Genomic DNA, 13,334 nt, shown 5'->3' with positions numbered 1-13,334 from the left:
CTGGCCAAGTCCAATAAATGGCCTCAGCTCAGCCCCAGAATTATACTGTGCACCTTCTTATTCAATAGCTGTGCTTGGCCGAACTAATCACAGAGCTCTCAAAGCTAGAAGTTTTATCTTTTGAGTCTTCAGATTTTCACTCCCCATTTATATAATCTGGAGAAAAGCCATAGGCAGAAAAGACTGATAGGTGCATTAAGTAAATTGCCTCCTACAAACTTCTGGTAAATATTTCTCCCCCAAAATGGGTTCTCCTCACAAAGTCCAGCATGCCTGGAACATTGCCATCAGCCTTGTATAGAAAATGTTCAAGTAAATTTGCTTTTCTTCAGCACTTTGGGCCTGATTGACCACTCGCTATTATTTCAGGATTTTTCTGCAATTAATGTGTCTTGTTTCTTCCTTATATTCCCCCACATGTGTGTATCCACCTGTTGTCTCTCATGTTATACTTGGATTGTAAGTCGTATGGGGTAGGGTGTGACAGAGTGCTGAGAGATGTACCCTGGTCACTATTTGCACTCAGCAGGTTCCTGTGAGAGGGTGTAATTGGCAAGGGGTGTGCCTGATTACCAGGCCAGACTGGGGTAAGGAAGTTAATCAGCTAATTAGCCAATAAACAGGCAAGGGGTTTAAAAAGAGGAAAGGAAAAACAGGAAGGAAATGCTTGAAAAAGGAATGGGGTAGGGTAAAGAGAGAGAGAGAAAAGGTGAGTGAAAGGCTAGGAGAGGCTGACAAAGTGAGTTCTCTGAGTAGATGTCCCTCAAGTCCCACCCCACTTTGGAGAAGAGATCAGAAAGCTGGAAAACAGTGCCAAGGTGGAAGTCCCAATATGCACTGGTGAAGGTACTGAGACAAGGAAGAAGGTCTCAGAGCAGCCTCTGTTTGTGGAAAGGAGCAAGAATGTGACAGGCATACCCTGTCCCACAGGGAATGTCTCTTCGTTTTGAGTTTGTACAGTGCCTAGCACACTGACGTCTTGGTTCAGGTCTGGGGCTCCAAAGTGCGACCATGATAGAAATAAACCATTAATAATAAACACAAAAGTAGTCCAATAAAAGCACAAGTCTAGGGTGCGATTCACCATCATGATATCTTAGTTTTAATCCAAGTACCCCTGGCGCTTCTTGAAGTCTGGATCTGTTTCAGAAATAATAGCAGATCTAGTGGAGAGTTTCTTCTAACTTTTCAAAGTAATAAATCAGTTATATGATTTTAAAGGTTTCTTTCACGCAAATATTTCTGCCTAGAAAATGTAATGCTTGCTGAGGACAATTTTAATCGATTTGTGTTACCATGCAAATGGATCCATTCTTCGGATGAAGTTCCTTACAGAGAAAAAAATAAAATTAACAATTTTATACAACAATTTCATTTTCCCCAAAGCAGTATAGCACAGTCTGTTTGCATGAATCATTGGCTGACGTACACATGTTCTACAACATCTCTAATTTTAGTTGCTTCATCACAGTCTGCCTTGCATTTAAGTGACTATCAAATATTGCCAAAAACGACCGCTTCCCTTGCAAATGCGTCACTTCCTTTAAATTGGTACAACAGTGTGGTCTATAATCAAGAGTTTTTTCCGGATCAGAAATGACCACCTCTCTCACAGAGCCTCTCCCCAGCATCTTCAGTATATGAAAGGCTTCCTTTAGAGGCTTCAGTGGACAAATGATTGTAACCCACCCAAGTGCATGCACAATGAGCCAGACTCTGCCTAGTCATAAGCAGGCATAAATCAACTGCAGTTATGTTTTCCACCAGGGTACACCAAGGCTGATTCTTTCTCCTTCCCTCCCTCTCTGTTTCCCACTTGTTGAGGCTACATCGCTGATTTAGATTCAGCACATTTCTCTTGAACTAACTCTAACTTTTATGACTTTATGGCTTATTGCATTACCTGTATAGTAGAACCTCAGAGTTACGAACGCCTCAGGAATGGGAGCTGTTCATAACGCCAAAATGTTTGTAACTCTGAACAAAACATGATGGTGGTTCTTTCAAAAGTTTACAACTGAACATTGACTTAATACAGTTTTGAAACGTTATTGTGTAGAAGAAAAATGCTTATGTTGCTTTCCCTTTATTTTTTTAGTTTATTAACACTAAATTTGCTTTTATTTTTTTGCTGTATTTGCTGGGGGCGTAGTTTTGGTCTCTGCTGCTGCCTGACTGTGTACTTCCGGTTCCAAATGAGGTGTGTGGTTGACTGGTCAGTTCATACTCTGGTGTTCCTAACTCTGAAGTTCTACTGTATTTAACTCCTCCCCCGTTCTTATGGCACATTTCCCCCTGAGCATTTAGCCAGCTCAGAAAAGATCGGTCCTATAAACAAAGCCCCAGAGTTCAGCTCCAGATCTGAATATGAATTTTCACAAACTTTGGGACTATTTCTCATTTGTTCCCATAAATTTCCCTGAAGTAGGAGAATCAGGTTTAGATTGTAAGCTCTTTGAGGCAGAGACTGTCTTTTTGTTCTGTGTCTATACAACACTTTTGGGTCCTGCTGAATTATTGGAGCTTATCGGTGCTACTGCTATAGAAATAATACGTTCGTTTTGTGTGAACAACCTGGAGAGCCCAGCATCTGCCTGATATGGGGATTCATACAAAGGATAATCTAATGAATGGTATATTACTGTATAGGATTATTGTTTCATAATATGTCCTGATGATTCCTTGATATTTTTTGTATATACCTGGAATATGTTTGATGATTAGAAATATAGATAGTTGGGTTTGTGATGAGTGGGAGAACCACATGGTGAATTGCCTGCAGGGTGCGCAGATTGTGGATCTATTGAGACATCTAGATCAGGGGTAGGCAACCTATGGCACGCGTGCTGATTTTCAATGGCAGTCACACTGCCTGGTTCCTCGCCACCAGTCCCGGGGGCTCCGCTGCTGGCCTGGGGTACTGGCCGCCGGCCCCCTGCCAGATGGGGTTCCAGCTGCGCTCAGCCCGCTGCCGGCCCTGGGTCCCGGCCACCGGCCCAGGGGCTCTGCAGCCTCCCCCGAACTGTGTCCCACTCGGGTGCAGACAGGGGCAAGAGGGGGCACAGCTCAGCACCCCCACCTTAAAAACTGTTCCAGCACCCCTGTGCTGGGATATTTTTAAGTCCTGATTTGCTGCTTACATCACAATCACACCACGTGGAATAGCACACTGCGTTTGACATTGAGATTAGAATGTACATGCGAGAACCGGAATCAGAATTTTCTGACAGATTTCAAGATTTCCAGTGATTTTGGCCCAAAGCTTTCTTTTCTAATTAAACCTGAAAAGTTCAACGAAAGCGACTTGGATTTGTTTGTATTTCAGTGGATGCATGTTGAAGATTTCAAAATGCAGCTCATTCAGTTAAAAAGCTCAGAATTGTGGGCATCAAAGTTTGGAGATCTGCAGAGTGCACTTGAAGCTACCGAGAGAGATCGTGGGGCCTCTATTCTAACCTGCTGGACGTCCCTGCCAGTGAAATTTAACTGTTGGAAGAAAATTGCGTTTGCAATGTTTTCAGCATTTGGAGCCACATACCTGTGTGAACAGGTATTTTCACACATGAAATCTGTCCTCTGTCCCTCTCGGAGCTGGTTAACAACTGTATTTTAGTTGCTTCATCACCGTCTGCCTTGCATTTAAGTGACTATCAAATGTTGCCAAAAACAAGCTGGGGGCTGGTGTGCAGCTTAAAGTATCCAAATACATGCCAGACATTGGAAAACTCAGCAAGGAAAAGCAAGGGCAAGGATCACACTAAACTGATAAGATCTGCATTTTAGTTTCATTTTAAATGAAGCTTCTTAAACATTTTAAAAACCTTATTAACTTTACATACAACAAAAGTTTAGTTATGTATTATAGACTTCTAGAAAGAGACCTTCTAAAAACATTAAAATGTATTACTGGCACGTGAAATGTTAAATTAGAGTGAATAAATGAAGACACGGCACACCACTTCTGAAAGGTTGCCGACCCCTGGTCTAGATAGACACCTATGCAATGCTGAGGAGGAGCCGGTGGTCGTGGTACATGTAGGTACCAGTGACATAGGGAACGGTAGGAGAGAGGTCCTGGAGGCCAAATTTAGGCTGCTAGGTAAGAGATTAAAGTCCAGGACCTCCATGTTAGCATTCTCTGAAATGCTTCCAGTTCCATGTACAGGGCTAGTTAGACAGGCAGAACTGCAGGGTCTCAATGCATGGACAAGATGTGTAGGGAGGAAGGGTTTAGGTTTATTAGGAACTGGGAGCCTTTTGGGAAAGGAGGAGCCTATACAGGAAGGATGGGCTCCATCTATATCGAAACGGAACCAGAGGAGTTATTAAACTAATGGCTGGGGGACAGCTGACAGATGCAGAGGAGCACACGGCGTGCACAGAAACATTCCTTAGGGGAGGGTTTATTAAAGGGGATATTCTGTATCCTTGTAAAGAGGAGAGGATAGAAGTTGCTAAAGCACAGGTAGGCACTGAAGAGAAACAGTGAAACAAAAAAGAGTCCCATTCAGTTGCATCACATGAAGACAACAGAATACTGACAAATTTTATAAGTGCTTGTATATAAATGCAAGAAGTCAAAATACTAAGATGAGTGAACATGAGTGCCTGGTATTATGTGAAGGGGTATCCTCATTTAATACAAGAACCTGGAGTCACCCAATGAAATTAATAGGCAGCAGGTTAAAAACTAACATAAGGAAGTATTTCTTCACACAACGCACAGTCAACCTGTGGAACTGGTGACCAGGGAAGTTGTGAAGACCGAAAGTATCACCAGGTTCAAAAAAGAACTAGATACGTTCGTGGATGATAGGTCCATCAATGGCTATTAGCCAAAATGGTCAGGGATGCACCTCCGGGCATCCCTAAAGCTCCAACTGCTGGAAGCTGGGCCTCGATGACAGGGGAATAATTGCTCTGTTCTGCTCATTCCCTCTGAAGCATCTGGCACTGGCCACTTTCAGACAGGAGACAGGGCTCCTGTCTGACCCATTGGCCTGACCCAATTATGTCCAGCCTTATGTTCTTAATATTCTTATTTCTCCCACTCACTTTCAGTTAAGTGTTTTTCTTTTCTGCCTTGTAACATAGACTGATGAATTTAACCAGGTTTAGAACAATATAGAAATTCAGTTATGTTAAAAATAGACCCAACGAAATCCTTCGGATGTTGCTGTTGGTAAGTGAAGTCCTGCTTAGTGCCTATGAACAATTAGGCATTGCTAACTAGCTTTGCATCTCTGAGGATCTTCTCATGTCTTTAACAAACCATTACAGGACCAAATTCTTCACTTAGAACCACACATATGTCTCCCATTGAGCTTAATGCAGGTCTTGAATGATCTAAGTGGATGGAGAAGAGTTTTTATAAACGCTTATTATCTCAGGTGCATGTACCTGGAGCAAGGCAATTTAAATACAGATTGCAAAATGTTTGCGAAAACATTTTAATTATTTCTAATTGGTCTTCCTGCCTTCAAAAGCCAGTATGAAGTTCCCAGATTCGTTTGCTACTCTTTCCATTTTGCTGTATGTATATTTTAGGAGAGGTGAAAATTAGGTAGGATTCAGAGTTAGGTCAGGTTTAGTGGAGAAAGGATTTATGAAGTGGGAGTTTATTAGATTATAGACCTCTGGATTTGGCCCCGATCTGGAAAAACTTATTTGTAAACCGTTCGTACAAGTCTGTTTCACTCCCTTTGATTTTTCTCCAGTACTCAGTGGCCTTTCTTTTCCTGGCCATCCCTTATGGCCTCTGTCTACTGCTTTAAAAAAAAAATGAAGAAACACTTTGATTTACTCATCAGTAATTGAAGGTAATTAGATTTTATTTGCTTATTTATTTTTGAAGTTCGTCTATATAACTATTATTTGCCCACACCTTATTCTGTGATTATGTAGACAGTCGCTAGTCTTTCTAAAAGGACAGTATGGCAGCATAATTAGCTTTATTTAAACCGTTTCAGATGAAAAGCCACTGGAAAACTGTGTGTGTGTTTTAAATATGCATACAGAAAATTTAGAGAAGTGATGGTTTTGAAGAGAAAAACCTTTACGTAGCTAAGTTCTTCTGACCCTAGGAGAGTACATTGTTTAGTCATACGAGTTATTAACTAACAGGTTATTATTTCGTAGTTGTTATTTGAAAATATAATGTGCTGTAACTACATACCATGAACCCACAGATCCCTGGTACAGCAGACTGTAGCCTTCAAAACAATCATTGATTTTTGGCATTTCTCATGTCAATAGATGCAGCATAAAGCAAGTACAGCAAAGTCATATGCAAGCATAAACTTCTCAACATATCTATTAGTGCATACTAAAGAAAGAGTCAAATGCATATAGAGTATGAACGACTAGGAACTACTGTTCTCAACAAAATATTTGCTACCTGTTTGGTCATACAGGCGCATAATAAAAATGCATATTGCTATTACAACGTACGAGTGTTAAGAGTGAGGCGCAAAAAGCAGCGAAATGACTTTGGTGCTGTATCTCCGATCCCTGATATGGAGTGCGTACTATTACTAATACACTTTTACAGTATATGCGGCAATGACTCTAGTGCAGCCAAATACTGTGTGGTATGAACTTCCTCTGTAATAGGTTTCAGAGTAGCAGCCGTGTTAGTCTGTAGTTGCAAAAAGATGAGGATGCATCCGATGAAGTGAGCTGTAGCTCACGAAAGCTTATGCTCAGATAAATTGGTTAGTCTCTAAGGTGCCACAAGTCCTCCTTTTCTTTTCACTGTAATGTTACTATAACACTGGGACTTCTCACTGAATTTCGTACTGCTGAAAGCACACGCCCTCGACACACACCGATGGCTGTATAATAAAAGCCAGTTATACTACTGCAATACTTAGAATTTTCAACTTCAAAGTACTTTATTAATTAATTAACCCTTAAACACCTTTGGGCGATAGGTACATGAAGTATTTACAGAGTGGTAAGCTGAGACACAGGTCAAGTGAATTAACACAAAACAGAAAGGGAGTCAGTAGCAGAATTAGGAGGACTAAAACTCATGAGCTCCTGGCTCACAGACTTGATGTCTAAACTGCAACTCTCTTTCTGCACTAATTAGAAGAAATGCTGTAGCTTTTAATTCCTGCATGCTGGCTGATCTTAGCACTCAATATCCAGACCATTTAAAATGAGCAAATACACTTGGAGATATGGGGGCAAGGGAAAAGGTCAAGCCCTCATGACCAACTAACAACGTAAACTGCCCATGCCATCTCTGAAATGAGCTAAATAACGAAATCCACTCCCCACGGCTGTCTCACCAGAACTCACTAGCCCTGCAATCCATTTATAAATGCTATTTCTCAGTTATGGGAAGACAGAAGAGAGTCTACCAAACTAGTAAATGGCTAAAAGTGTCTTCGTATGACACCATTTTACTTAGCAGATTGTCTTTTAATAATAAATATCAATCGGAAACCGAATTCTACAGAATGATAGGAGCAAAAATACCTTGTCCAAGTAATTTTCCCTATTGTGTAACTTACTTACATTTGTGGGCAAGATTAGTAGAGATTTGGCAAAAGATGGTTCAACATACATGGATATAGAAGAATATGACAGATCTCTAGGCTGTGAGATCTGCATATGGGACCTCCTCCCTTCCCCTGCTGCATAAAACAGGAATATCGGCCACTTCTGCAGCTCCATCCCACTCTCTGGACTTCACAGTGGCCTCTCCATAGGTCCAGATCCCATGTGCCCCCCACCAGCACTACAGAGAATCCTTGGAAAAAATAATGCGGCCCTCACCTCTGTGACCTGTTCAGCTGGGCCTCCCAGAGGCAGGTGTGACTGCAGTGGACCCATGCTGACAGGAACTGGGGTGGGGAAGTCAGGCCAGAGGAGTTATGGGGTACAGGGCCTTGTGTACATGATCTGACCTTCTGTGGATTTCTGGGGGGTCCTCTAGCTTTGGGGCACCTCCCACAGCCTTTTCCATAGTGGGGAGGAAAGGAGACAAAGCTCACCCCTTACCAGAAGGCTGTGGGGTTTCCATGAGGGGATCTCTCAGATTTTCTTCTTCAGAGCACAGCAAGGGCTGCTCTGGGCCTTGGGGCTCTAACTAGTACAGATATGCTTAACTGCACTAAGCAGAGCAGGGTTTGGCAGTCCATTCACATACCCCCCAGGACAATATTTACATTGGAGTTTTATCATGTCTGTTTGTGGGGACCAGAATCTTTTCTCTGGAGCTAAGAGTCACAGAGGTGAAGGGCTTGCACCTTAGTCACATGCCAAACCCCATCGTGTTCACATGGTTTTCTCGTAGAACAGGTTGTCTCTTGTGTCAGTCACTTCTGCTTCCCACAACCTTCAGGTATGCAAGAAGCATTCACTGTCCTTGTCAAAAAAAAAAATGCAGGGGAAGTGATAAAGGGGACAGGATTCATCTTTAGTCAGTGATAAGCCAGAGAAGGAGGCTGTGTGTCAAAGAGCTCTTATTTCAAATATGCTGGTCGGTTTTTTCCACGGGCGGGCGTGGGACTTGAGCTGACGGGAAGTGCAGTTGGAATGTAACACAACTCTTCCTGTAGAACCTGTTACATTTCAGAGGTGAATAAGGACCGTGATAGGATTGTACATTTAAAGCTGCCACCAGTGATCCTGAATTTGAAGCCACTTCAGCTGAAATCCCCTGTGAATTCTGCAGCGTTCAGCTGTCTTAAAGCATGTCCCTCCCCTGGGAAACTTCCTCCAGTGTTCTGTGTTTAGCTATCTGTGAGGAGAGGGTGGGATTGGGGAGGCGTTGTTGCTGATATAGCTGATGATGTCAGCAATGTGTCAGCAGTGGGAGTTAAGCCTGTGAAACTAGAGTTACACCTAAGAGGCTGAAACTCAGCAGCAGAAGGAAGCGGAAAGCTGCTTGGTTGGGGCAGGATGGTGTGTTTTCTTTTTTAAACTTCGCTTTTGAAACAATTGGATTAAACACCAAACAAACGAGAAGCAAGATTGCACATTTTCTTGTGACTAGGTAAGCGTGGGGATTCAACTGCATCATTTGGAGTAGTTCTGTGTCCTGGCTATGCTTCGTAAAAATGTTGTTGGTGCAGTGTGTGACAGCACAAGGACGTTCTTCAGAGAGGAGTGGGGGCATTTGTCTGTTCCTGTATATGTGGTTTCTGGGATACCGTAAGTAACAGTGCTGCAGAGTGCAAGATGTCTCTCCGTTCTGCGTTCTGGGATATTGCATTACTTGTATTCTCGGTAGAATTAATTCATTTAGAAAATCCAGCCACTTTTTTATGGCTGGGGGCTTTTTGTGTTAATTTAACACCACAATGTAGATTCCCCTTTAAGCAGCACTGTTAAAAACACAACAGTAATCTGCAAATGTAAATGATTCTTTTAAGCAAGGGTCATTTCTCATTACAGCATTTTTTTTTTAATTGAGCAGAGTTTAATGACCAGAAATACCATTCTGGCAAAGAAAAGTTGTGGCAAAACAAGATTCCATAGCGTGAAAGGTCACGAAAAGAATCGTCCCATAGGTTTCCACAAACACGTGAACTGGATTATGTTTTATTTATGATCTCGGATGTGTGCATTTAAAATTGAAGCAGGACGTAATATTTGGCTTTATGAACCTTGGCGTTACTTCATGCTGTAGCGTGTTGTGTATGTTTAACAGATGGAGTCTTACAGTGATGTGACATTTGAAATATTACCTAGAGATGACCAGTAATATTATCTGTGATGGTGAATGAAATGTTCGATTGATTGGCTAAGAAATTTAAAGCCCGGTTCTGCCTGAAAGAGTGACTTTGGAAAACTAATACTCTGGAAGGAGGTGTTTCTTGTTCATTGTGTCTGGGTGATTTTCACAGCAAAGTTGCTCAGTTTGCAAGTGAAAAGATTTCTTCCTCTTCCTGTGTGTCCCCCCTCCTCCCCTCCGCGCACACACACACATTCCTTCCCCCCCACCCCCACCCCACCCCACACACAGCCCTGCATTCAGCCTGGGCTCTGACAGTCTTTCCATCTCGTGCATTGACTCCAGTAAGAGAGGGTCTGCAGGCTAAATTAAACCTTTGGCTACACCTGTCCCACTCCATTGTCAGATTATGCATTTAGTGATGTCCCACTCCATTGTTAGATTATGCATTTAGTGACACCTGTGTAACCCCATTGGCATTAACTGGCTTTGCACAGGTGTCACTGCTGAAAATTAAAAAATCACCCCCTTCTGGAGCAAAATTCCACCACCCAGTGAAAGCTATGTTAAGAATGTGCCATGTTGGATGGGTGCAAAACCTGCTATATCATCCCCGCAGGTAATGACTGGCGTTGCTTCCAATGCAGAAGGAGTAGGGTAAGAAGATCCATAGGGAATTCCGACCCCCTGGCTGCAGATCTCAGGGCACTGGTCCAAAATGCCTCCCCGGTTATGCTGTCCTAGACTAGTGATTCCCAAACTTTTTACTAAGGCAACTGCAGTTTGTCTTTTCTGTGACCCACCCAGAGCCCAGATTTGTGGAGGGAGCAAAATCATAGGCCAGCATCTTTCTTCTCCTCCTCCTCCTCCCTCACCGCGTTGAGGGGGTACTGACCACTCTGCACCAGCACCACAGCCCTGATCCCAGCTTGGGATGGAGGGGAGGCCCACCCCCGCAACAGTGGCTCCTGTCCCTCAGGCCTGGCCTGGCTCCCCACTCTAGGTATTGTGACCTGGCACCTAGGGTCACAGCACCACTCAGGTTCGGCCCGGCAGCCGTGGCGGCGCGATGGCTGGGAGAAACCGGAGCGGTGCTGCAACCCCATGCACCAGGTCGTAAGGCCGGGGAGCGGGCAGCAGGGTCCTTCCCTGCAGGACAGGAGCCGCCGCTGGCTGGTGAACATGGGAGAGCAGGGGGCTCATTCTCCAAATCCTTGCTCCACACTAGGCCCACAACCCATTCAGAACCTTCCTGTGACCCACTGGTGGGTTGCAACCTATCATTTGGGAAATGCTGTCCTAGACAGCAGTTCTCTGGTCCCCAGCTGGTGATTACACATTTCTTGATTAGTTGTAGTATCGTAGCACCTAGAAGCCCCAGTCAGGGACCAGGATGCCATTGTGCTAGGTGCTGTAGAAACTCAGAATAAAAAATTTTCTCCGCCCCAAGGAGCTATAGGTTCAGGAAATGCTTAGAGGGTTTCCTTAGAGGAGCAAGATATTTGGAGACTCTCTTCCAGGGTGCTGTGCAGTCTCTCCACCACCCCACCCCACCCAAAAATCTCTCAAAACCCCAAACCCAGTGGTTGCATTGAGTGTGTTGCACTTAGAGCATGCCTTTTCCAAAGCTCTTGTTGCTTTGTTACTCCCCTGTGCATCCCATGACCGATTGGGGGAGCAAAGGCCAGAAAGAGAAGAATGCATTATTTTACCTCACTTCTGGCGTGCAACGATTTATATTAGCTTCTTCATTTAATCAGAGTAAAAAGTACTGTAGCTCTCCTCCCGAGACAGAAAGTTTGATTAGACGCAAACAGTTAGCCGCAAGATGAAATGTGTTATTGGCAAAGGCAGCTGCTTGCACAATTCAGATTTGCAATGCACTGTTTATAGCAAATATTGTAAGTTCTCTTTATGGGTCTTCTTTATCTTATAACCAGTGACTTTTGGCACAGTTAGTCTTTAGATATAGCATGAGCTCCCCTGGGTTTAGTTGGAATGAATAATATGATGGAAGAAAGAGAGCAGTGATTCTTGGGGTGACTGTGTTTTGTTTCTTTCTCTCTCCTAATACTCATAGTTATTTCAATGGAAACAGCTGGAAAATCTGTATTTCCGTGAAAAGAAATTTGCTGTGGAAGTTCACGATCCGCACAGGTGAGACCAGAATGGTTGTAACAGAAAACCTTTAGACATTGGACAGGTAATCCTGGTGTTGACCAAGTTCTCCTTTCATTGAGCTGCAGAGAACTAGGATTGTGACATAACATTTTGATCTTCCTCTTTGCTTTGAGTTATGGGGCCCAGTCCTCAGGTCCAGGGCAGCAGAATGGGGCTGCGTGGGCCACGGATCTGGTCTGTGGTTTCTAGTAATTAATGATAAAAAATAGATTCCTGGTAAGGCACAGGAAAGGGCCACAGGGCTGATCTGTAATGTGGGGTGAAATTTTGAGGTGTATTTATAATGCTGCTCAGTTTCTCATATTTGTTTCAAATTGCATATGGGCAGTTCCCAGGCGCTGTCATACTTTCAGCGGACCTGGTTCTGGTAAGCGCATTGCAGTACCTGCAGAGGACAAGTTTTCCTCCTGATTTAGCTCCCCTCACAACCCAGGGAGCGGCAGCTCTGTAGGCCCATGGTAGCTGGAGGCCCATGGTCACGGGGACTGCGGGGCCAATAGGACAGGGGACATGACTCCCATAAGTTCATGGACATCTCTGGCCCGACAGTGACTTCACCTTTTTAGCCCACAGCCAGTTCATGGGGGTGGGAGGAAGTGCCCAGTCAGAACATGGGATCACAGTAATGCTGCCCTTCCGTGCACTTGTTTAACAGTCACTTCCATAAAGGACCAGAATTTGCCCTGAAGAAATCCCCCTTCTTTCCGGTTCCATCTTCCTTCTGCCCTCTCTCCCCAGCCACACCACTTTCTCCATCAATGCTGCTTGCACCCAGCAATCTGCTTCCAGCCCCCTTCATCTCCCTTCCATAATTGAAGTGTGAAGAGCTTTGGGATACCCCTTCGTCCCCCCTGGCACATCCCACACGCAAAAATCCCTCTGCATTCCATTCTCTATTGTAGATTTATAACATGTCCATCCCTTTGCTTCTGATCTCAGCTGCAGGAGCAGCAGCCCACTCCCTTTTAGCTCACTGTGTTGTAAAAAGGAGAGGTTTTATGGCTGTGATTCAGTTCTGTAATAAACAGGGAAAGCATAGCAGCAGCAGAAATGATGAGGAAGGATTTTTCTTCAGTAAAGGACGTAGCTCACAGGCTGCGTATTGGGTCTTGCCTGGTTCAGAAAAAGGCAGCTCATATTTTAAACCTAAAAGGAACCAGCCTCAGATTGCATTTCTTTTACCCCCCTTTAGAATTTCAGTGTCCAGAAGGACCTTTGGACAGAGCGGACTTGTAGTGCAAACCTGGTATGCAAACACTTCCCTGATCAAATCCATCTGGGTAATGGCAATCAGTCAGCACCAGTTTTACTTGGACAGAAAACAAAGCAAAGTAAGTTACCAGACATGTTACCATAAGCAAAAATTTCACCTCCCATACTTGTACCTACTTCAATCTCCATTGTTCTAGAGATAGGCTACGAATTGGCTTTGTAGCTGTTCTGCGATCTGTTAGATCAAATAACA

The 13,334-nt window shown here is 43.8% G+C and overlaps 1 protein-coding gene across 4 annotated transcripts in view; it reads left to right on the top strand.

Moving 5' to 3' along the window:
- FRMD4B (FERM domain containing 4B) overlaps positions 1 to 13,334 on the top strand; it is a 196,601-nt gene that overhangs the window by 166,440 nt on the left and 16,827 nt on the right. For all 4 annotated transcript variants that reach the window (XM_084633676.1, XM_084633678.1, XM_084633677.1 and 1 more), the window contains 2 exons: positions 11,769 to 11,845; positions 13,062 to 13,200. In XM_084633676.1, coding sequence (XP_084489802.1) covers positions 11,769 to 11,845; positions 13,062 to 13,200 — 216 coding nt within the window. The remainder of the gene's footprint in view (positions 1 to 11,768; positions 11,846 to 13,061; positions 13,201 to 13,334) is intronic.

The sequence above is a fragment of the Lepidochelys olivacea genome, assembly GCF_965140295.1.
Source record: "Lepidochelys olivacea isolate rLepOli2 genome assembly, chromosome: 7".
NCBI lineage: Eukaryota > Metazoa > Chordata > Testudines > Cheloniidae > Lepidochelys > Lepidochelys olivacea.
The sequence above is the reverse complement of the archived record's forward strand: the minus strand, read 5'-3'. Positions and strand labels throughout refer to the sequence as shown.